At 46.3% G+C, this 24,332-nt stretch overlaps 1 protein-coding gene across 1 annotated transcript in view; it reads right to left on the bottom strand.

The window, feature by feature from the left end:
* MUS81 (MUS81 structure-specific endonuclease subunit) overlaps positions 1-24,332 on the bottom strand; it is a 321,815-nt gene that overhangs the window by 169,817 nt on the left and 127,666 nt on the right. The window contains exons 6-9 of the mRNA XM_078660456.1: positions 23,150-23,230; positions 19,219-19,307; positions 18,271-18,444; positions 12,289-12,462 (exon numbers count right to left, since the gene is read on the bottom strand). Coding sequence (XP_078516582.1) covers positions 12,289-12,462; positions 18,271-18,444; positions 19,219-19,307; positions 23,150-23,230 — 518 coding nt within the window. The remainder of the gene's footprint in view (positions 1-12,288; positions 12,463-18,270; positions 18,445-19,218; positions 19,308-23,149; positions 23,231-24,332) is intronic.

The raw sequence follows: 24,332 nt of genomic DNA, 5'->3' as shown, positions 1-24,332 counted from the left end.
CGACCCAGTTATCGCCCCTGGAGTTTCCAAGTTTTAGGAGGGTGAGGGGAGCAGGCCGCCTGGACATTGGCAGCGCTCCTGAAACAAGAACATGAGGGCAGAGGGGGTGATTGGCAGAGTAGGATTGGGATCAAAAATAGTGTTGGGCACCCAAGAAAAATGTGTCCCACATGCGGATTGTGCTATTCCGCAAAACACTGCTATCGTGTTTTAAGTATTATGAAGTTCTCTAAAAAAAAAAGGCGTGATTTCTTAACTTCGCAGAGATTTAGAAAAAATGCAAATATTTCTTGGATTCTATGTACACGGAGGAGTTCACAGTTGTGAGCCACACCTGAATATACATAGGGTCACTTCTGCTCAGCCCCCCCCCCACCCCCCGCCTGCTCAATCTGAATACATTAATTACATTAATGGGTGGAACAGCCAGAGTCCGGGAGCGAGATCTACATCCCCTTGGTAACCAGCCTGGGCCGTGGCCTGTTCAGACGAAACAAAGCCTTAGCAACGGCCCCCTAGCGACCCCATGATTGGCGCACGGTAACCATGTGATGTTTCTTTAGGGTGTTTCTGAGAGCAGCAACGGGCACGAGCAGCGGCTGCGGAGCGGGCTGTGATGGGGAGCGCAGCCAGGCCGACTCCGAGGTTCCAGCGCTCCGCATGACTTCTAGACTCTGCCGAGCCGGGCACGCTGTGCCTCGCGGGCTGCTTCCTTCCTGCTGCCCCGCTGTTGATACGGGACAGCTCTACCGGCGGCAGTAGCCCCCGGCTTCCCGGCGGCATGGCAGAATCTACCGAGCTGATCGGGGCTTCAGAATTTATTAAAGGTGAGGCGTTTCTCCCCTTGGGGACTCATTCGGACATCCTGGGCTCTCTCTCCCAGCTACAGCTACTCCAGCTCTGCCACTCCTACTTCTGTACACAGCCCCCTGGCTTCTGCTGCACATTCCCTCTCATGGGTTTCAGTCACTTTTGTCTTCAAGAATCTATGCAGCATACCTTCTTTCCAATCACCTCCTGGGGCCCGAAATGCAAGCATGAGCCGATGGTGCGCATTGAGCCGACGGCGGAGAAGGAAAGTGAAAGCAACTGCCTGAGGCTTGCAAGGGAGACAGGAGATGAACAGCGCGTGACTAAGTCACGTGGTGAACGCGCGCGACCTGATCCTGGCCTGCAGCCTGCGCGTGCCCATCTCCTGTCTCCTTGGAAGCAGAGCCGACGGCTATAGGTTTCGCTGCGACATCACTTCGCGATGTGACGTAGGTGCGAGACCCACAAAGGTGGGTGAGATGGCGATACCTGAAGACACCCAATATGGTAACTAAATGCTGCGGCTGTGATCTGAGTTGGAAATATATAATGCCCATGGATAACAAAGTTAGAAGGTATTCCAGAAAGCGACAAGTAATAGCAGCCTCTCCAGGGATGAAGCAGAGTAAAGGTAACAAGGTTGGTGGCCCAGGACCAAAGTAACCTTGCAGGAGTTGTTGGATATGAACCATTGCATTAGACGGGCCTTGATACTCAATGCACCACAAAGCTATACCCTAACAAGGAACCTGAAAGATTAGTGGCAGGACGCCTTCTGCCAACGCATAGCGAGAGGAGAACAATAAGAAATGCCAATGCACTATTAAAGGTCCTGAGTGGGAACACGGTCGTAGATCAGAGTGGAAAATCTACCCAGGCCAAGGATCATGCCACTTGTTCCATTGCCTCCGCTATGGAAAGAAGAACGCCATTAAAGGGAAGAAATGCCCCGTGGTGATGAAAGATAACCCTCATGATGGGGGGAGGGGGTTTATATTGCACTGGTGCAAGGCGAAACGCGCAAGCAGCATGTGCTCAGAAGCAGATAAACTGAACTCCCTACAAGGGACACTAAGGGTCAGAAACATCTCAAAATGACTAAGGCATACACAAGATGGTCCACGTAGAACAGGGAAAATCCCTCTATAGAATAAGAACTTGGGTAGAAAACTAGCTTCAGAAAGAAGCCTGTTAGAACAGGCACAAATAGAGTCGTAATATAATATATGTCCCAGACAAAGAGAACCATAACCTGTTATTCACAGTATAGGAATAAAAGTACTTGCAGAAGGCAACACCTCCTCACTGGGGTTCACCTGTAGATAGAAAGGGAATTTTGAAAAGAAAAGCCAATGGGCTCCGACCTGGAATGGCTCCTATATGAATCAAAAAGGGCTTTCCCCATACAAACCTAGTACGGAAAAACTAGGAAAACAGATGGAAGAGTTAAGAGTCTGCTCCACCCCGACTATCTCGAAATCGCCGCAAAGCAGAGTCGGCCTGTGTGGCGAACAGACGGGTGCCTTCGAAAGGCATATCAATCAAGGTGGTTTGTACAGCCTCCGAAAAACCAGAGGTGCGTAGCCAGGCACCAGGTTGAGCCCTATGTTTCCTTTTCAAATAAATGGCTGCAGAAACTTTTCAAAAACATTTGGAAGATTTTTCCAAACTTTGGAACTAGCAAGAAACTTTGACACAGTTTCTCAACTCTTAAAAAGTTTTCGCAATTTCTTTGGAAACAAATCCTTTGGAGTAAACACCGGTCGAAAATTGCTATTAAAGTTCGCAAACATTTTTCTAGCTGTCCACTCTGATGGATTCTGAGTGGCCTCATGACTTCAACAACTGTATGGTATTGCTAAACCCAAGATATAGATCCCACCTGTAGGCATAAATGTGAGGAAATGGGGTTGGTAAGTGTATTACATGGTGAGGTCACGGAACCACACCTTATAATAGACCCCATTTCCTCATAAGTTCGCACAACAGCTTGGGCAACATTTGCTTGTTGGCGTGCTAGGACATCCACACAGTAGTGTCTAGTGAACTTATGTGGAGTTGACCACGTAGCTGCCTTACAAAAGTCTGCTTTGGGAATATTGCCAAGGAATGTTACAGAGGTGCCCTTTCTGCAAGTGGAGTGTGGTCTGGGTTAGGCGGGCATGTTCTTTTAGCCTTAATGTAGCAAGTCTGTATACATTTGGCAATCCACCTGGCCATGTCCGCTTTGGACAAAGGGTGTCCTTTAAGTGATTTGGTGAAAGGAACAAAGAATTGCTGAGTCTTACAAAAGGACTTGGTCCTGTCAATGTAGTACACGAGGGCACGTTTGACAACCGGAGTATGGAGGGCCCTTTCTGTCACGAGTCCAGCTCTGGGACAAAAACAGGGAGCTCAATGTTGTGACTTAGATGGAACAGGGATATGAACTTTGGGTTGGTCCTTAGACCAATCCTGTCAGTATGAACTTAAAAAAGGGATCTTCAAGGGTAAGAGCCTGCAGTTCGCCAACGCACCTTGAAGACGTGATAGGAACGAGGAAGAAAACCTTCCAGGAAAGGAAAAGCAGCTGGCACAAGTCTACGGTTTGAAAAGTAGGGCACTTTGGTAAGAACAATGCTGATGTTCCAGACAGTGGCAGGAGGTACCCTGGCGGGATGATTGAATGAACGAACCATTTTTATAGCACATAGCTACCAAAAAGATGTTTTGCGCTGAAATAACTAGAAGAGGGAAGATATTCAGACTGGTAAATACTCAGAAATAACCACGTTTTTAGTAACTGTTCATTAGAGGAGTCGCAGTTGCTGTACAGGAGAATATTCCACAGGGACCAGAAAGGAAAAGAATCGTCCACCTAAACGGGTGCAACACACTCTGGGAGCTGGCAACAAAAGATGATTGGAAGCTCTCTAACATCAAATATTTGCAAAATCCAGACGAGAACTGATCAAAGTGTGTATAATGATTTTTTGGGAATACTCTGAAATTACGCTAAGGGTATTTTTTAAGAGAGCAAAACAGGATCCTGAATCTGCCCTCACTTGAGGGAGTAAAGAAAGATCCTTAGCAAATTTAACACCAAGGTTTCTCACCTCAACTACCGGAGTAGGAGGGGATCAAAACTCAGTGGGCCACCAAGTGAAAATTTGTAGAGAAGTATTTCAGTTTTATCTGAATTAAGTTTAAAAGAACTGCTCTACATCCATTCTGCAACTTTCACCAGGCATGATTTAAAGAAATCCTCTAGCTCACAATTTGTCTCACGAAAGGAGAGCATAAGCTAGGTGCAGCATAGGACACCACCTTTAAACTAAATAGTTGAATAATGCTCACCAGAGGAGCCATGGGTAACTTATTTAAGACCTTCTCTAGAGGTGCTAATGACAGGGACTCCAAAGAAGGAAGAGGGCATCCTGTTTGCAAGTAAGCTGCAATTGCAGCCTGATTAAGGCATATGGAAGTGTAAGCTAAACATGATTTCTAGAAATAAAGAAGGTAGCACACTATATTCTGAACCATGGGTTTGAGTGGCTCCATGTGCTGTGGAAGGCAATAGTGGACAAACCTTTTTCACTTAGCCACATAACACCCTTGTGTGGTAGATCTACATGTCTTTTTAAGACTTGACATGCATTCTTGAGGTAGTCGAAAATAACTGAACTCTAGGACCTTAGAAGCCAGATCACTAGATTGAGCTGCCTGGGGTTCACATGGCTGATTGCCCCATGGGGCTGTGTGAGAAAGTCCGGCTTGTAGGGAAGCTTCTTGTGGGGAACTATTGACAGCTCTACAAGGGTTGTGAACCAGGGTTGTCTGGCCCACATGAAAGCCACCAAGATGAGAGTGAGGAGTGTTTGCCAGAGCATCCTAACCACATAAATAAGAAGTGAGAGAAGCGGAAAACCTTGGGCAAATATTCAAACCAGTTCATCCATAGAGCAATGCAGATGGATCAAGGGTGTGGGAACCTGGAGGCGAAGCTTGGGCATTTCTCCATTTTGAGAAGTGGTGAAGAGGTCTATATCGGGAAACTCCCAATGATGGAAGTACAGGAGTGGGACTTGTTGGTGGAGTTCCTACTCATGACTTGTTGCCGAATTCTGCTGAGCAGGTCTGCGACGTCGCTATCCACTCCTGATAGGTACTCCGCTACGAGATGCATGTTGTTTTTAAGTGCCCAACACCAAATGCTCGGTGCCAGTATTGACAGCTGCAGAGAGTGTGCCTCCCTGCTTTTGATAGAAATACATGGCTGTCATGTTGTCTGTCTTTTCAAGGACTACTTTGCTTTTAACCTGGCCGAAGAAAGCTTCGAATGCCAGCTGAATGGCTATTAGCTCTAGGTAACTTATGTGAAAGCCCTGTTGGTGCGTCGTCCACACACCCTGCATGGCCATCTGCTGAAGATGTGCCCCCCACTAGGAGAAGGATGCGTCCATAGTGATAGTCACTTGCAGGATTGGGTCTAGAAAGGGCCAACCCTGCAACAGGTTGTTGCTGTTCCACCACTGCAGAGAGCGATAGTCACTGGCCCATATCAACACTAGATCCTTCCAATGATGCTCTGCCAGTGACCATAGCGCCGCCAGGTACTTCTGTAGAGGACACATACGTAATCTTGCATGGAGAACTATGGCTATGCAAGGGGCCATCATGCCTAGGAGGTGCATTACTGTCTGACAATCAGATGGCGATATGGCTGAAAAAGAGGCATTAACAACTCGAAAGCTTGTAGCTTGTAGTAAAGGAGGTGCAGCCAAAGGAGCCGCCTACACAAAGCAGTGACTCACCCTACCCTACCTTGGTGGAGATGTAGTAACCTTGTTGTATGATGGAAAGGACCCATTGGTTGGAGGTGATCCTTTCCCACTGTGAGGAAAACCCCTGTAAACTGCCCCAACAGGAGTAGTGTGATTGGGAATGGAGGGTAGGGTGAGTCACTGCTTTGTGTGGGTGTCTCCTTTGGCCACACCTCCTTTAGCCCTGGCTCCAGTGTTTCCACCTCTGTAACCTCCTCTAGAGCAGCCCCAAGTTGTATGCTGCTACGGCTGTTGAGAGGTGAGGAAGAGGCCTTGCTGCCTCCCCCGTATTGGGATCTACAAAATCAGGGCGAGGGTGCCTGTACAGCACTCACTTTTCCAGCATCTGTTTCACCTGCAGCCTGAAGAAATTTTTACCATCGAACTGTAGCTTCAGAAGATGCTGCTGCGCTTCTGGCTTAAAGTCAGGAACACAAACACAAGCGTGGCCTCCAATGAGAAAGCATCAAGGGCCCAGAGGACGGTAGTGCTGCAGATGATCTTGCCCTCTGTGACCAGCTTCTACCCACACTGCCTGTATTGGTGTGGGAGTTGCTGGAGGAGTTCCTCCATCTTGTCGAGCATGGTCACAGCGGAAGAGCAAGGCAACAGAGCTTGCAATTTGCCATTGTGCAGCAAAACTCTTACCAGCTGCATCAATCTTCTTGCTTTCCTTTTCAGAAAGGTGGGGCGTCACCAGTTCCCTAGGCATTGGGGAGGTTCTGCACTGGCTTGACTACAAGGCAGTCCAGAGTGGCATGGCCAAAAATATATATGGATATACATTAAGAGAGAGTTTATACTTTTTAATCAACCCTAGGAGTAATGGCTCTAGTCTTGACTGGGTCCTTAAATGTTTCAGTTGCAGTCTTGAGCATCCCTTTGAGGCCTGGGAAAAAACGCAGCGTGCGTTGTGTATTACATAGTGTTGCAACCAGGAAGTTGATGTCTTCCTGAACAATGTGCATGTCTAATTTTTAAAAAGTAGCAGCCTTGTAAATGACCCTGTGGCACGAGGCGGTGTCATCTGTATGGGAGGTTTTGGCTGGACAGAGATCCGGATCCGTGCCCTCCAGGTTGGGGGGGTCGGTGTTGACATTATTGTTGCCCCACTGGTCATTCCTGGGTTCAGGGTCATAAGGGACCACAGATGTGTTACTGGATTTGAGGGTCTCCCCCCCTCCCCCCCCCCCCCCTCCTTAGAGGAGTCTTGTGAACCCTCTGGAGAAGGTGGTGGAGGAGACACATATGATTGGGGCATCAGAGGAGGAGGAGCAAGAAACTGTGCAGAAAGTGGACTAGTGCCTCTGTTAAAGTACTTTATATGCTAAAATGTAAATGTGGGCTCCAAGGCAATCTGCTCATTTTGTGTGGGAGAGTGTATTGTACCTTGGATGGTAGGTTTGTAGAGATCTTCCCAGTTAGTGGGTGGATAAATAGACTCTTTTGGTATGCACCGAGTTTCTCCTGCAAAACACCGAAGGATCGGCTGTTCTGAATCGTCGGATCCTGCCATTGATGGGGGCTTTGGTGCAGAGTGGCCTGACGTATCCTGAGCCGAATGAGGTTTCGGATCTGAGATTGACCTTGATGCCGAATGAGGCTTTGGAGCTGAGCTGGGTTTCAGCGCCAGCTTCGGCAATGGTGACGGAGTCAAAGATGCTGTTGGCACCGAGGACGACCGTGGCTTGTGTTGGACCTTTGACACCGGAGGAGGCAGAGGTATTGGCTCCTAGTCCTTTTGTCAGTGTTGGCCATGGCTGGAAGGCAGTGGTGGCCAGTTGATGAGGCTGTGATTCAACGCCAGACTACCACTGGAGCCATGCTCAGTCTGTGCAGTGCTGGTGTGCTGCCATTTTTTTTACGTCTTCTTTTGGTGCTATGTGAGTTCCCTGAAGGAAAGCCACGTGGACTCCCCTACGCACTAAGTATGCATGTATTTTATGCATTCGTAACATGGTATGCATACCCCTGACATTCCAAGAGATACATTTTAAGTCAGATATCGAACCCATGGCATTGCTCCACACTGGGTATGAGCAGCTGGTTTTAAAAGGTTACGCCAATATCCCTGAAACATTCCCTTACAACTAAAAGAACAATCCCAACATCCCCACCCCAGGACAGGTACTAAAAAACTAGCCCCCATCCAAACTACACTGCAACTTACTTCCCTCTAGTAACTACAGAGGGAAATGGGGAAGAGTGGCTGCAGCCTGTCGGTTACCTTCAACAAGAGAATATTGAATCGGCCACGCCCATGCCCCCTTTAGTACATTCTGCCCCAACCCCGGGCGGCATCTCACCATTAGAATTAGATAAACTCCCCCACCACCACGACCAGCAATCTATATCTTCATAATAAAATAAACCATACAGCACGAGAGAACATAATGGCGGACATCCTGTCTATCAGGCCTGTAAAGGAAGCGGATCAATTAAACATGAATTAAAAACAGACAATTTCGTCGGCTGTGCCTGGTGTGACATGTGGCAACTGTATACTACTAGATTGGGACCCATCTGTGTTCGTAGGAGTCTTATCCGTCTCTGTGCCAGCCTCCGATGTCTTCTCGTGGTCCCGGAGGAGTTCCGACACCGCCCGCAGCGCCTCAGTTCTCTCCTTCTCCTTCTGGGAAGAGCTGGGTGTCTTCAGAGTGACAGGGCGCCGCCACGACCTCCGGTGGCGTTGAGGCAGCCGCTCCGAAGGTCCACGCGCCCCAGGCTCCTCAGCCGGCCTCCTACCTGTTTTGTAAGTTTCTAGCCAGTCCCATGCTTCTGACGGGTCCTCACAAAAGTGCATTGTGCCATCAAGAATAATCTGAAGCCGGGCCGGAAGCCCCCGATGTCTTCTCGTGGTCCCGGAGGAGTTCCGACACCGCCCGCAGCGCCTCAGTTCTCTCCTTCTCCGTCTGGGAAGAGCTGGGTGTCTTCAGAGTGACAGGGCGCCGCCACGACCTCCGGTGGCGTTGAGGCAGCCGCTCCGAAGGTCCACGCGCCCCAGGCTCCTCAGCCGGCCTCCTACCTGTTTTGTAAGTTTCTAGCCAGTCCCATGCTTCCGACGGGTTCTCACAAAAGTGCATTGTGCCATCAATAATAATCTGAAGCCGGGCCGGAAACATCAAGGAATATTGAAGAAACTCGTCTCTTGACGGCCAAGAAAGATGCACGGCGTCGTTGGACCTCCAGTGTATAATCCGGGAAAATGGAAACCTTGCTGTTACCCACAGTGTAGGGTCCAGAGGTGCATGCTGTCTGCAGGAGAAGGTCTCTGTCCTTATAGTGGAGGGGTCTGGCCACCACCGGACTGGGAGGGCGGCCCGGCGTCAGCGGGCGGGCCGGAACTCGATGAGCTCTTTCCAGCGTGAAGAACTGTGTTAGCCCCTCCGATGCCACCTTGCCGCGGAGCCAGTCCTCCAAAAACTGGACCATATTGGTCCCTTCCACTCCCTCCGGCAGACTCCAAACGTGGATGCTGTTCCTCTAGTTTTGTCCCTCAGCGTCCTCGGTTCTTTTCCTCAGCACCAAGAGTCTACGGGAGACGTCTTCCACCTGTTCAGAGAGGGATTTCTGTGCCGGCTCCAGGGTTGTCAATGAGGTTTCGACCTGCTCCACTTTATCCGCCAGCTTGGTATGTTTGGAACGCAACAACCCCAGTCCCACCGACACTGTAGCAATGTCCTGGTGCAGTGCCTCTCTTGTGTCTGTGATAGCATGGAGTATTTGGGCCAACTGCTGCTGCACCCCAGCTTCGATGGGCATCTCATGCGAAGCCGGTTGCCGCTCCTCCTGCCCCAAATCTTCTTGGTCAGGCAGGGCCAACATCTGCTTCCCTCTAGGCTTCCCCATAATGCAGCTTATGGTTAGAACACCCCCTCAAGTCCAGGCCACACACTGCACTCAGCACCGTTCCCCTCCGCACCAAGCCAATGTCCAGCAAAAATCCAGCAGGACTCCGTGATGCCTACATTATAGGGGCTTCAAGGACTCTCAGGGGACAAGCCTCCCAACAGCAGTCCTAGTGCGCAGGTTGCTCCGGACAGGAGAGCCGGCAGCCGCCCTGATCGAAACCAAAAGTCCCCTGGGGTCGCAGGGCGCCCGCACTTCACCTGGGCAACCTAGGTCTGATTGCCGGTAGGCCAGTCACAGAAGCACAGGGCCTGCGTATTGTCCCCAATCAGCCAGCACCACCAGGCAGCCCACAGGAGATATAAGGAGGAAAGTCCCCTCCAGCCACAATGTCCAACTCTCTTCAGTGCCCTTTGGATAGCACTCACCCACAGGCACCAACAATGATCCAGGATCTCATTCAGGGTCCTCCCACACGGGGATCAGGTCAACCCAATACGAGCAAAAGATCACCTCCGCTACGCAGCAGCAAACTGAGTACCACAGCCTGATCATCCGAGCCCCTCCGCCGAACTCCCCAGGGACCCGCTACAGGTGTCAGCGCCGCAGGGTTCTCCCAACACTCCAAAGTGTGTCCTCCGCAGTGCAGTGTCAGCTCTGTGCCCTCTGTCTCCCTCGGTCGATCAGCAGGAGCCTTCAGCAGCACGGCGAGCTGCCAGCACCCGGCTCTCCTCACGGCGCCATCTTGATTGCCTCCGCCGGAAACTTCCTGAGGCCGCCGCTGTAGATGTACGCTCCGATCCGAACAGGCAGGGGCTGCAATCGTCTCCCCAGGGCTTCTTTCTGCAGCGGGGAGTCTCCGTGATGCTCTCCCGAGGTCGGGGCCTTAATTATTGCGGATAAATCAATGGGCTGGCGCAGAGCTCTTAGCTCACGCGTCCGCCACCATCAGCCTGAAAGCCACGCCCCCAATTCCAGTGTGCAGCCATGAGGTGTGAGATTGTACCCAAGGTCGATGTCTTCAGGTGCTGCTGGGATTCTGAGAACAGTTGTGCCTCCATCTCAGATTGTGAGCTGGCCTGGATTGGCTGGTCTCCGGAGGGACCAGCCTTCAAGTCTTCCTCACTGTCATGTTTGCTAAAGATGTCAGGGGTCTCATCTAATTCCTGTCACTGCATTCTCCAGCGAGCCAACCTCTGATGATACTGGTAAGCCCAACATTTTCTTGGAACCGAAAGCAAGGCAGGCCTGACTCAATCTCGTTGTGTTCAGGGGAGAGGTACAGGTTACAGAACTCGTGATGGTCGGTCCCAGGGTACTTGGAGTGACACTGGGGGAAGTATTGATGTCCCCCATTACATTCCTCACATTTTCATCGAGAAAGCACAGAAGATGAGAGCGCTGAGGCTCCACAAGGGACAAGGCCCCGACTGAAGGACTCATTGCAGTCCTGGTCATCAAAGCTTGGCGAATTTGTACGTGAAGACCAAAAAAATAAAAGACCAAAAAAATAAAAGCATAGTGTCAAAAGGATTCTTCATGCCAAAGGGACAGAACACACCGAAGCAGTGTGACGATGAACGCCAAGTGGCGTTGACCCAGCGCTCAATTAGTAAACGGCCAAACCTGACAGTGGGAAAAAACTAACATTGAAGCTGATGCTCATGCGCATTACCAACCATAGGAGAAGTCACTACACCTCATGACTCAAAAGACTTCTTCGAACAAAAACAAATTGGAAACGTCCAAGCCCAACACTAGATGGCAGGAGTATGCAGAGCATATGTATCTACAGCCACATATGCCACAAACATGCCTATTTTTGTTATACACACACACTGGTCTGCCAAAGGTATATAGTGTGCTTAATGGCCATATGAACTAGAAACCTTAATTTCCCAAAAAGATGGCAGTTGGAAGAAATGATTAGATCTGAAGAGCAAGTTGGATTTCACATCCATTCATGCCCTTCTTAATTTGTTTATCAAGTCTGCTTACATCATATACAATGTTTACTTACCCGGATATCCATAACTTTTCTTTTAAACTACAGAAAAGTAACCAATATATACTAAATCTGCAATGACACAGAAAACACTGAGCTCTGCATGAATGTCAACTTTAGTGTCACTTCATACAGAAGATTGTATGCTGTACCTAATGGCAAAACTACCTATGGGTTAAAATTTAGGAAGCACATTTTGAGATATCGTTTGCCCTCCCCCATGCATTCTATAAATGCTCATCCCGTTCGATCAATATGTACTGAAATGTATAGGATTCAACAAACTAAAAATGCACTTTTCATGGTGAAGTCTGGTGGGGAGTCAAAAAAGTTATTAGCATACTAAAATATTATCTATATGATGCAAGCTCATGCATTCAAGAGTTGTGCCTTTACCATCCTGGGTAGCTTTCAATTTCTCACAAAACCCAGAGACATTCAACTCAAGACAAAATTGGTAAAACCTTCCCTCTTACAAAGTGAACAGGAGCAGTGCAACATTCACAAACACAAAAAAAGTAAATCACAAGCAGCAGCTGGGGAAACTTTCCACAGACGGAATGGGTACAGTATGGACAGCAGAAACACTGGTTTACCTCATACACAAAACAAGCGCACACTATCAGTACAATATGGAATTACAAGCTCATTCAATGCTCGTCACTGAAACCTCAAACTCGATGCATCGAAACTCAAAAAAACTTCTCTATACCATGCCAGCCGATTAAGGTCTGCATCCAAACACCAAGCCATGCACTATCTTTAGTAGGAACAGCATGATGAAATTCCTCATTTCTGTAGTTACTTGCTCTTCTGACTTACCCTGTGGTTTCAATGAAGTCCACGCACAACAAGATGTTAAACTGGCCAGGCTCAAGAGTGTATTCCGGGAGGTGCTGGTAAGGTTTTTCAACTTCGGTGCTGCTCACAGGGACATTCTCATAGTCTCCAGGACTATAGGTAGCAAACCTCTCCCCTGCTTTGCAACTCTCTTTCCTTTCATATCACCACAGATGAATTGACATAGGAAAAGAAAAAGAATATTTGGTAACCAGATACTAATAAAATAGAATATCTATGAATTCTGTACAAACATTTGGGGCACTCATCGCACGCTTTCAGAAAATAATGTTGTGTCGTATGCCTTGCTGTGTTACATGTTTGAAGGTTACTTTAGCATACTGTGTCCCTGCTTTGCTCACGCACGGAATCCTTGTTGTAGCGAGGCTTCTCAAGGCTCCCAGCTTTGTTCCAGAGATTATTATATGGAACCGGGAGACTAAGGGCTGAGAGGGATTTTTTCCTGCACACTGTGACTTTCATTTTGCATATAAAACCTTCAAATATAATTTTACTGACTTCAGCTGTCACACCTTTAATATCTGTAGTTTTAAATCCGAAGAGAACACAACCTACTGGCCTTCCCTAGGCAACTAAAAACATGGCTCTTCCCATAGTACCCTTCCCCCCCCCCGGAAACCTAGGTCTACTGACAGCGTTGGGACGCCTCAGGGTAGCTACGCGCTCTACAAATCCGTATCCAAATCCAAATTAAAAACCTAAGCTGCCTAATAATTAAAAGAGCTTGGTGGAAGAACACACGATGAAAGGTACTCAAAATCTAGTACAACTGGTACCTGTATTTTCTTCCTTTCTATTGTCTTATTTTTCACTTCAGCCACCATCATCTTGTTGTATGGCATATCAAGAAGCTTATATATAGCAAACTGGGCCTTTGAAGAACACCTTAAGCAAGTAGATGTTGACTGTGGCACTGCAAAACACAGCATCAACTTTAGAAACTATCTTATCAAAATACCTGTTGAAAACCTGAGGACCACACACCAGTCATGCTGCTCACCAACAGTGACATTTATCGTATAAAAGCCGTCAAAGCTGCCTCAAGCTTTGATGGCTTTTATACACTCAACCTTTAAATTAATAAAGAAAAGTCACGCCACTAATTTGCACCTTGCACCAAAATGTAACAGCTTGACATACATGGAGATTTTTTTTTTTAATGGGTATGAGTCATAGATTTCAGTGAAGAAAGCTCAACAAAATATTTTTTCAAGACAGATGTCACACCGTTCCTCCTTTACATTTGGCACTTTAAGAAAAATCAATGTATAGATGAAAATAATGAAAAACTGCCTCTTTAGTTTTAATTGACAAAAGTCATGTGGAAGGCCCCAGCAACATTAGATGTATTAATTGCTTCCAAAATACATACATAAAATGAAGATATTTGGAACTTTGTATTTAGGCGTAAAATACAAAGTATGACATGAGTTCATAGGCATTCCTCAACAGCCTTTAAAAACATTGACATTCGATTTGCAGCTTTGAAAATTCTCCACACAAAAAAAAAAAGAGTTAAAAAAAATAAAGTCATACATCAATGTCGCCTGCAACACACAAGTCCAGAAACCGAAATCAAGAAGGGCAAATTGAGATCATTGATGACTTTCGATTCGCATGATCAGGTGTTAGCAGGAGCACTGTCAACCATTTTAAGAATAAGTTACATGATAACACCAAAATTCAGTGAGGGTAACACCCGAATTTACTGAATGTGATATATATGCAACATATACACAATCATCAACACAGCATACAAAGATGGTGAGGTAACATGTAAAAAAATACATAATCCAAAGGGTGGTCAACCACGGCTAAACATATAATTCAGAACACACATTAACAAAGATGAACAAAGGTACTAAAAGAAGTAATGTGTAGGCAAATTCATGCTCAGTAAGTCGGGAGGAAGATGTAGATGGAAACAGTATGGAATTACAGAGCCACTAGCATGGCAAGTAGACTATAGTCCAAAGCACACATAAATGATAGAGGGACAGAAGATGCAACAAGGTTGAAGGAGCAGTTAAAGAGACATCAGTAGGAGTAATGATATGGGAAGAGGGGCGTAAGAATGCCAGCCAGAGTGGGGCCGAGAGGTAGCGCAAAGATACTAGTTATGTTTAACAGCCATTTTCAGGTAATAAATGTGATCCATTAACTTCCAGATATATCATTCAACAATTCAGTTGTAGATGCTACAGTTTCTGTTTTCATGCCCACACAGATATGTTGTACTGGAGAGCTAACACTGCTGCTCCCTGCTGCAGGGAGCGCTAAACCTGAGGGAGAGCTAACGCTGAAGGAACCCTTCACCTCCCACAGACACATGCTATCATTAGTCAGGGAGAATCTTCATAGTTTAAACAAATTGTTTACAAACATAAAATCATAAAAGCACACTGATACTGGCACAAAAACAGTGGCTAGGATCACAGAACATCAGACCACTGCCTGTCAACAACCAACCAATGGGCTTTAAGAAACTGGAGAATCCGAGCCAATGAGCACAGACACCAGATCAGATACCATTCAGCAAGTACTGGTGCCCGACTCCCAGGACATATTGTTTGGGGTCAAGGACAACAAGTTTCCATGTTTTTTTTGTCCTTGGGACAAGTAGGCCCAAACCTCTGCAGCACAAACCCTTTGGCCGCCAGTGTACAGTACCACAATATAGATCAGGGACGGCATTGTCTGCAGTTAAAGTAATATTGATGTCTCTAAGTTAATGCTGTTCTAACTTGTATTCATGATTCATTACTACAAAGCCTTTCTTATTAGGGTGAGCGCTCTAAGGAAATGTTGTAAGCTCGGACTGACTGCACTACTGACAATGGTTCCAGTGTAAAAATGTGTACACACATTTCCGAAGTTTAAAAATATGAGGCTACATACAATGCTCCCAGAATGCTCTCTAATTAGATGCAAACATCTGAAGAAGCTTGGAAGCAGGATTGGGGATACATTGCTTTTAAAATAAAATGTTCACAAAAAAATACAACTAAGAAAGAAAAAAGGTTTTGCTAAACTACTGGAAAATGTAGGTAACATTTCTTTGAGCATCATTTAGTAAAACGTGTTGATGCATGCTAGTTTTTCAAAAAAATATTCATCATGGAAAATCAGTGCAACCAGTTTCAACAAGAGAATGGGAAACATGGGGAAAAAAACAAGCTTTGGCAAAGCCAATAGGTCTGATTGAGATTGGTGGTCAGCCATTTGAGTTTGCCAATGCGTGTCTTGTTTTGGTATGGTTTTTGTACAACTTTGTGGGAGCTGCCAGGCCCTCACCTTTATAACAAACATTGACAAAAAGCAATAATATTTTTTGGACTTAGAAAGCACACATTGCCACAGTAGCCCCAGGCACTGAACAAAACTTTGTGTGCAGATATGTTCCTTGTGAAACAGCAGAAACCAGTCATTGGATGGATAGATAAATAGAAAGACATTTAATTTTTTTTTAAAAAGGTCTTTGTTGACTCCAGACCTAATTAGGGGCCCAATTCTTAAAGAAAGTCACTAAATTGTACCCATGGTATATGTCCTTGTATTAGTGCAGATTTAAAGCTTTCATGAATTCACAAGACTTTACAGACGTAGGCCAGGAAATCCTACTACTAGAGAATATTTGTGAACTGCTTTTTAGCACGAGCAAAACTTGCAGGTGTAGATTTGCTCAAGCACAAATATGTTGAGCGTTTACAAGTTTACTTTCCCTCCAACCGCTTTTTTCGCAACCCTGGACAAGTTTTAATCTGCCATTGTCAGGAAAAAAATCCACCTTTCTCAGTATATGAAACCATTCGAGAGGAGCTGGCAAAAACCCCTAAAACATGCAATTTAGTAGGTTTGCACAGACTCAAAAGAGCATTCCAACGCTGGAACTATTGCTTAACGCTACCTCCATCACTAGTATGTAGAACTGTGGAAAGGTGGCAAAGTAAGGAAATTGCTAGAATTCAAAGCCTACTATAGTATGATCCCTGGCATAACCAGAAAGGTTAATATTAGAGCTCTTATATAATGAGATTGTACCATAATTTGTAGCTGTACTATGTGGCACCAGAGGGACAAATGGATTTTTTTACAGGACAAGTAGATTTATGAAGCAACCTGTCCCATGGACAAGTCGATATTTTATTAAATTCCTAACCCCTGGTGATTAACTGGCATATAATGATTGATGAATTTTAAGTAATTTTATTGTATGTACTTTTATGATTATCCGAGTTATAATCGAATAAAGTTTTATGATGATAATGTACACACAATCATAGTCATCTAGGAGAACAGTGTTGCATCAACAGGCTGCAAATAGGAATATAACTTGCAAACATGTAAAAAGACTTAGGCAGGAAATCTCAGCTGTTAAGAACCAACAACTGCAGACTGAAATAATTGGTTAAACATTGCTATATAAATACCAAATAATATTTTGCATGCAGGCAAGTATGGCATATGCAACACGAACGAGGCACGGAATCAAATGTAAACACAAGTGATTTGAGCAACCACCAGCACTGGACCGATATACATCACATGGGGCTATAGATGCCAACAGGGGACATACATACAACTGTGAGGCATGGATGGGGCGGAGCCTCTGGTACACGCTCTCATTGAAACATGGTCCACAGCAGGGGAAAGCGGTGGGATGGTATCCAGGCTCTATAAGGGAATCATGGAGTGTACTGCGGTATGACTGCAACCACTGGGAGACAAATGGGAAGATATAGCCGGTCGGGTGTTTAATGACAATGAATGGCAAATGGCCCTCAAATATACCAAAAAAGTATCCCCCAACATCCGGTTTCGGTATATACAAATTAATATTTTGCATAGAGCTTACCTCACCCCTACTAAACTGGGTCAGATATTTCCTACAGCCCAAGCGCTGTACCCTAGATGTAGGAACCCAAATGTGAACCTTCAGCACATGCTGTGGGATTGCTTTCACTTGACCATATACTGGCGGTCGGTCCTAGCCAACAGAGTACAAGGTGAGGTGGTCAGATGTAGGGACCATAGAGATCATATTACTGGGTATGCATAAGCGAAAGGCTAACATTAAAGTGGCCAGAAGATTCATGGACTTAGCATTGCTCCTAGCGAAAATAGCAATTACTAGAAATTAGAAAGCATCTGCTCCTCCCACAGTAGAGGTATGGAGAAAAGACGTTGTATACTGGGCTGAGGTGGCGGGCAGGGTACTCCACAGGTAGGGATGGAGGGGGCTTCTCAAATAGTCAATCTGAGACAGAAGGGAGGAACTGTCTTGTAGATTCTAAGCAACCAGTAGCAGCGATTATAGACCTCAACCCCCCCCCCACACTGCCCCCCCGACTGCTCAGTGGGATGATCCTCCAGGGGCACAATGAAGTAACCGAACAACCCAGACTGTGCCACCTACTGTTTCAATACCCATCTTGGAACTTTCTAGACCCTGAAGCAGTCCCAACTTAGAACCAGGGAAATGCTTAAATGAACAGGCTTTTACCTATTTGGTAACTGATGCGTCAGTCACACAGGCCTCTCCCACCAGTCCTCGGACTTTCAGGTCCTGATAAGATAGTTGGAATATATTACCAACGAATAAATGTACACTGTTGCTCTCCAGTGGTTATCATGTGGGGAGGGATGAGGGATGGGGTTGGGGTTGGGAGGAGATGTGGGAAGAAATGTTCTGCTGATTACACGTTGAGTACAAGTAGTACTGATGCACGACATATCTGTACTCCAGCATATAATGAACCCCATGAGGAGCAGCCTATATTAGCCTATCTGTGAACAAATAAAAACAATAAATATGTAAGAAAAAACAGGGGGCATACAGAAGCAAGAACTGGCAATCTTTCAGGGATACAAAGTAATGAACATTGGGCAGATACAACAATCTTTGCAGTCATTCTGGACAGAAACATGCATAATGTTGCTTACAAGGGGATAATACTCCAGGCTTCTTCTTGATTCACAACAACAGAGCACAATGCCTCCCCCTCATTCGCCTCTCCTACAGAGTCCAACTCCCTTTCTTCGATAGCAGGCGGCAACATCTGTTCTCCTTTCTCCAGCTTCTGAGCAAGCTCCAGCCCCTTTTCAGTCAGCGAATACCTGCTCCAAAAACAGGTAACAGAAAAGAGGGGGATATGAGATCTAGAGCCCTTCAGTCTCTGTAAGTGACAATCACTCAATTAGGACATACCACTGTAATTTAATAGTAGTGTGCAGCTAACAGACCGGAAATCAATCTCCATTACCAGAGTGAGGTCCTCCTTTTTGAAGGGCCCAGTGTCCATCCCAGTAATGCCATTCCTTTTGCAATCCCCACTCCATAGAATTAACAATACCGGTGGTGCAGGTAAGTCCGGGGCAACATAGTTACCGGCCAATTACAAGTGGGACCATGAGGGTCCCCTGAGAAATTTTCATGGGAATCTGTTATTCCAGGTGCGATTCCCTTGGGAAATCCTTATTGTGCTATGAAGTTTCACCCAAAACCTCTCGGTGAAATAAATACCATTTGCAGTTTTCTCAAGGCTAATAATTTTGATAACTCCTGTAACTCCAGTACCAACCCCGTCAGAATTAAAAAGTGACATAAATATGAGGCACTTTTTCCCTCAAGTTCCCTAAGAATACACTCTGATGAAAAAAGGTGAAAACCCAAATATCACTTTACAAGCATTACCATATTCATGAGATGCTAGCTCAGTAATTACATAACAGATTACTTGCAAGAGCTAGCAATACGTTTTGTAACAGTGACGCCTTCACAGAATTAGGAATCTGAAATTCTGAGTGTGTACTTGCAATAAACGATTCTTTTCCAATGTACTTCCAACTAATAAAACAGCATGTTCAGGGTTACCGCAGACCTAAACTCACCTGGCAGGATTATGGGTCTTGAGCACAAGGTTTTTCTGGATTAAAGTGCTGACAGAGGACCAAGCTGTGTACCTACTGCCGGGGTCTGGCTGAAAAAGAGTGCATCATATATAGAGCATTAACTTCACATTGTGGCACATCATGCTTAAAGGCACTGTAGAACAATGAATGAACATGGCCAGAGGTCACTTAACTGTGATGGGGGTTTTATGTATGTATGAATGACTCAATCTTGGACACCCCAAGGAGTGACAGACACAGATAGAATAATAAACCCATTCAGGTAGTCACGGGCTGTGCTCGCACATTAATTTGCTTCATAACAGAGTACAACTGTGAGAAGTTGGCCTGATGTGCAGTGCTCACTATTCTAGTGATCACTATATATCAGTCCAAACAACCCTTATTGATGATTGGTTGTAAGTCAACCTTATAGACCAGCTATCCTAGTAGCATGGATACGAGCAGTCTAAGGCTAAGACTCTAGAGGGCGTGTTAAGCCAGCTGTTTTACCATCACATTACCCCTTGAACACCCAGTGAAAGGACACCACACAAGTGTTATGAAAATAAACAGTGTATTTATTAGAATCACAACAACCCTGTACTCTTTATGAGGACAGGGTGCTAGGCACACAACAAAACTCTTACGAAAATACTTAAGTTAGCACGGTATACACAAATGCCCGAGGGGCACGAAAAACCATATACTCTAAAAGTGGAATGCGAAATTACTAGCAGGTAAGTACAGTACTAATAGGCTTGGGAATCGCTAGGACTTGACTAGGGAATCGTTAGATTACTTCTAGGAGGCCTAGGGGACTCGGGTGCAGAGTGTGCACTCTCACGCGGGATGCGGGACAAAGTCTATGGAAGCTAGTAAAGTTAAAGTTAGTGTTCACGGGCGAACCCGACCTGGTAGGGAGAAAACGACAGTGGATCCTGACCCTTGGATAGTGAGGCTATGCTGGGGCACCGAAATGCCGAAGTTACCTAGCCCAGGGGCTGCAGCTGCATAGGTCTCAAAAGACGTCGGGAATCCTCGTTGCCGGACCAGGAGCCTGGAAGAAAGATGCTGGCAGGCGACCAGTGAAGATAGTTCGAGTTGATCCAAGCCTGGATCTGGAAGATGGATGACACCTGAAAGCAGAGGGGACCAAGTTCGTGACTACTAGCCAGTAGTCAGTGGGCACCAGGAGGGCACCGGGTGGTAGTCACCTCGACTAGGTGAGTGGGCGACGCTGGCTCTGCAGATCTCACGGACCAGGAGGCGTTGTCGGCGACCAGGATGGAGAGGCGAGCTGTCCCACGATGGATGAAGCTGTCGGCGTCGAAGTTACCCAGGATTGGGCAACAAGCCTTGGCTAATTCAAGCCCACGCGGTGGACTCAAAATGGCGTCTTGAGTGGACCAGGAGGGTCCGGGGCGCTCCTCTTCGGGAAGGGAGCAAGGGCCAGTCTGGAGCAACCAGACCAGCAGCAGTGATGTCGTCGGGCGTCGTTCAGGAGGCCACAAGCCAGCGGGCTAGTAGCCAAACAACGCGGTGAGCAGCAAAAAGCAGAAGGGCCCCACGCCGATCGTGGAGATGCTGGGGGGCTGCTCTTCGGTGCTGGAGCTGCTCAGGGTTGGGGCTTCTCGGACCCCAAAGCACTCACCAGGAAATTACTCGGCGGGCTTGCTGTGCAGAAGTCGTGCAGTCTTGCAGATGGCCGGTCCCTCGAGGTCTCGTCGCACCCACGGTTCTCAGCTGGGCTGTAGAGGTGGGTAGAGGTCAGAGGTGCCAGGGAAGCCGGTTCTCGTCGAGCTGGGCAGTCGGATTCCGGAGGAAGGACTTGCAGCAGGCCGCAGTGTTCTTAGATGGTGCCTGCGGATGCAGGGTGACTACTCCTTAGTCACAAGGGAGAATCTTGAGAAGAAATCGTGAAGTCCTTTCGTGGAAAGTCGTGTCTTGATTCCAAAGATGATCTGATTTGGAAGGGGGCCAGTCTCTACCTTTATCTGGGAAAAGGGGGCTGGCACGCGACTAGGTCCTGCCCTATGGGTGGGACCAGGAGGGGGGTGGTTACACCCACTTCCTTGGCGGGCTTTTCCCCAGACAGGGTCTGGGGTGTCCCTGGAACTGGTTCAAGCCAGCCTATGCACAGTGAGCACCGGGGTGCCACGTGCAGTCACCTTCCTCTGAAGCCCTGCCTACCTACAATACACAAAACCCTGTCTGGGACGGTGCTGGCACCGCCCCTGGCAGGAAACCCTTTGTCCTTATCTCCTGCTCTGGGAGGACTCCCAGCAGCAGGAGGGCAGACTTGTGTCTCGGTGGCAGCATCCATTTTGTGGAGCTGAGGCTCTGTCTGACTTTTAACCGGGTTATAGGTTACATGCATGTCGTGTCCCTCTAGAAGGGTGGAATGCTAACCCCGTTGCCAGAATTGGCGAGGGGTTAGTATTCCAATTCGTATGACACCTTACTCGACATGTTTTGATAAAGCGATACCAGAGTTGGCATATAACCGCGAGGATTATAATGCACTTAAGAGTATATGGTATGCGATATCATGGAAACGGCTAAGGGATAGATCCCGAAAGCCGCAGACAGGCTCAGCTCATGCCAGAGCACCATCTCACACGATTCCAAGCACTCTGCCTTCAGGATTGTTAAGGCCTGCCATAGGAGTGACTGATAGGAGATCTGTGTGTCCATTTTAGGGTTAGATATAGGTATACTATTTCCGTAATCTGACCACAAAAACAAGTATTTACACTGCATTTTTTTCTTCTAAAAAATCTATTTTTAAGTTTCCTCTGCCTTGTAAAATTGGCAAATCATACCTCCATATGTGACATAATGGTCAGAACGTCCTCAACAAGCTTGCTTTGAAGTCGAACCATCACTATCACATTTGACAGTCTCATATGACGTTAATTCACTCAATGGGACGAAGTAATCTCATGCATAAACTAGACCATGTGCAAGTGTTGACTATACCTGCTAATACAGTGGAGCTCAGAGGGAGACATTTATTTTCTGTATCACAAATCATATTTTAGATCAGAGGACTAAAGATTTCACAAGGAGAAATTACTTCCTGTGAAAATGATCTTTTTCGTAGCACATTTTCATTGTCTTTTAAGATTATATTGTTATACAAACATGGATAAACTGTTGAGATGCTCTTATGAAGTGCAACAGCAGTATGGAAGGAGGGTTGGTGAAGAAACAGGAAGGTCTTTTTAAAGAGGCAGCTACAACATGCAATGCCCCTTCTGAATGTACAGAAAGATACTTGTGAAAAATAAATGTAAATGTGTTGTATTTGTAAAGCGCACGGCTGCCCACGTGACGGGGCGTCCCGGCGCTGCACTCATACCGCTGTGGAACCCTTCCTGGCTTTTCCATGTGAAATGTCCACTCCTGGGCACCCCCAAGGTGAAGCCAGGCATCCAAGCGCTGCTGGGGCCGTTGTGGAGATTAAGCAAGCTATTGCCCAGAGTCACAGAGTGGGACCCATGATTAGACTAGGCACCAAGGCGAGAATTATCAGGTCCGGGGAGATTTAGTCCAAGAGCAGCCTCCACAAGAAGTAAAGCAAACCGCAGTTGAAAAGAGATACAAAAGCTGCAAGTGTAAGCAGGACGAAAGTCAGAAGGAAACGTGACCGGAAAGAAGACAGAAAGGACCATCATGTCATGGAACAAAAAAGGTCCTCCCACATAAGGGAAAAACCAAAATAGCAACAAAAAAAAAGTCAAAAAAGAACATTAACATCGAAGAAGATTTTCTCAAGATATAACATACCAAACAACACATTATTCAAGCAGAGATGAAGCGGACAAAAACAAACTGAACCGCTTAGGCACACACTACATAATAGGCTATGACTGTATATATCCACAGGAGAACCGAACTATAAAAATTCTTAAGCAAAGGAACTTACCATAGAGAATGACTTATCGCAGAAGGCCTGTGCTGACCGCTGGAGTTCTGCCTTCGTCAGGTAACCACGACTATTCACATTCTAAGAGAAATGCATTTGGCCAAAACGGTCAATATGGACAAACCAGATGGCTGAGGGAAGAACATTTCAATAACTGAATACATCATTCTCAAATTAAATCATTTTTTATAGATTTTCATACATACAAAGTACAACATATTGAGTTCTACCTCGGAAGGAGGCAGTGGACATTTCTAACAAAGCTGATATCACCTAAGCCAGCCATTACCGGCTGAGTGACAAAAAAGTAACAGAAGATAACAAGCATTGGCATAGCCAATAGGTCTCGCCTTTGGGACCTTATAAGTGTTTTGCCAGACCTATTGGCTTTGCCAATGTGTTTAGGCTATGATATAGAGGAGTGTACCTGCTGTGCAGCTTGTTGAACTTTTATAATAAAGTAATAAGTATTTTTGTTACCTTATATGGCCATCCTGTGAATGTTGTCACAATAGTTCTCAGATCCATGGCAGACATAATCAAACATTGTTGGTGATTGTTGGATATGTAGTGCCAGTACTAGGTAAAGAGGACTGTGTTTCCCTTCCCTTGATGGCCCCTTTTTAGTGCTAATGAGGTTAATATTTTTGCAGCCAGTAGTTATTGTCGCAGATATTGTTTTTGCAAAGCACTTTCACCCACCCCTGGGTCTTTTATGTGCATTTTAAAAAACCTCTGAAATATAAACATTGTTGCACAGATAGACACACACAAATGTGCAAGCACAAAAACATAGAAACATGCATGCATAGACAGACATGCACACATTTGGAAACACATCCACCTGCATACACTGGGAGCTGCAACTACACAAGCCTACATATACACACTCATGCACACATATATAAGCAGGTAGAAGCACACACACACAGATCCACGAATGCACATAGAAATGCATATAGCAAGGGGGCATGGGGCCGAGAAAAGGAGCGGTACCGAGAGGAGAAGGCGTTGTAAGGGAAGCTGTAACAGGGAAAAGCAGTTTGCACAATATAACAATGTTTGTTAGAAAGGAGTAACACACTTGCAGAAATGTGTCCTGAGGTTTCAAAAGTAAACATCTCACAATAGTAAGAACCTGTATCAAACTCATGCAGGGAGAGCGAGTGAAAGTGTGGAGAGC

Source organism: Lissotriton helveticus, chromosome 9, assembly GCF_964261635.1.
Source record: "Lissotriton helveticus chromosome 9, aLisHel1.1, whole genome shotgun sequence".
In the NCBI taxonomy this organism is placed as follows: Eukaryota; Metazoa; Chordata; class Amphibia; order Caudata; family Salamandridae; genus Lissotriton; species Lissotriton helveticus.
This window is presented reverse-complemented; position numbering and strand designations above follow the sequence as displayed.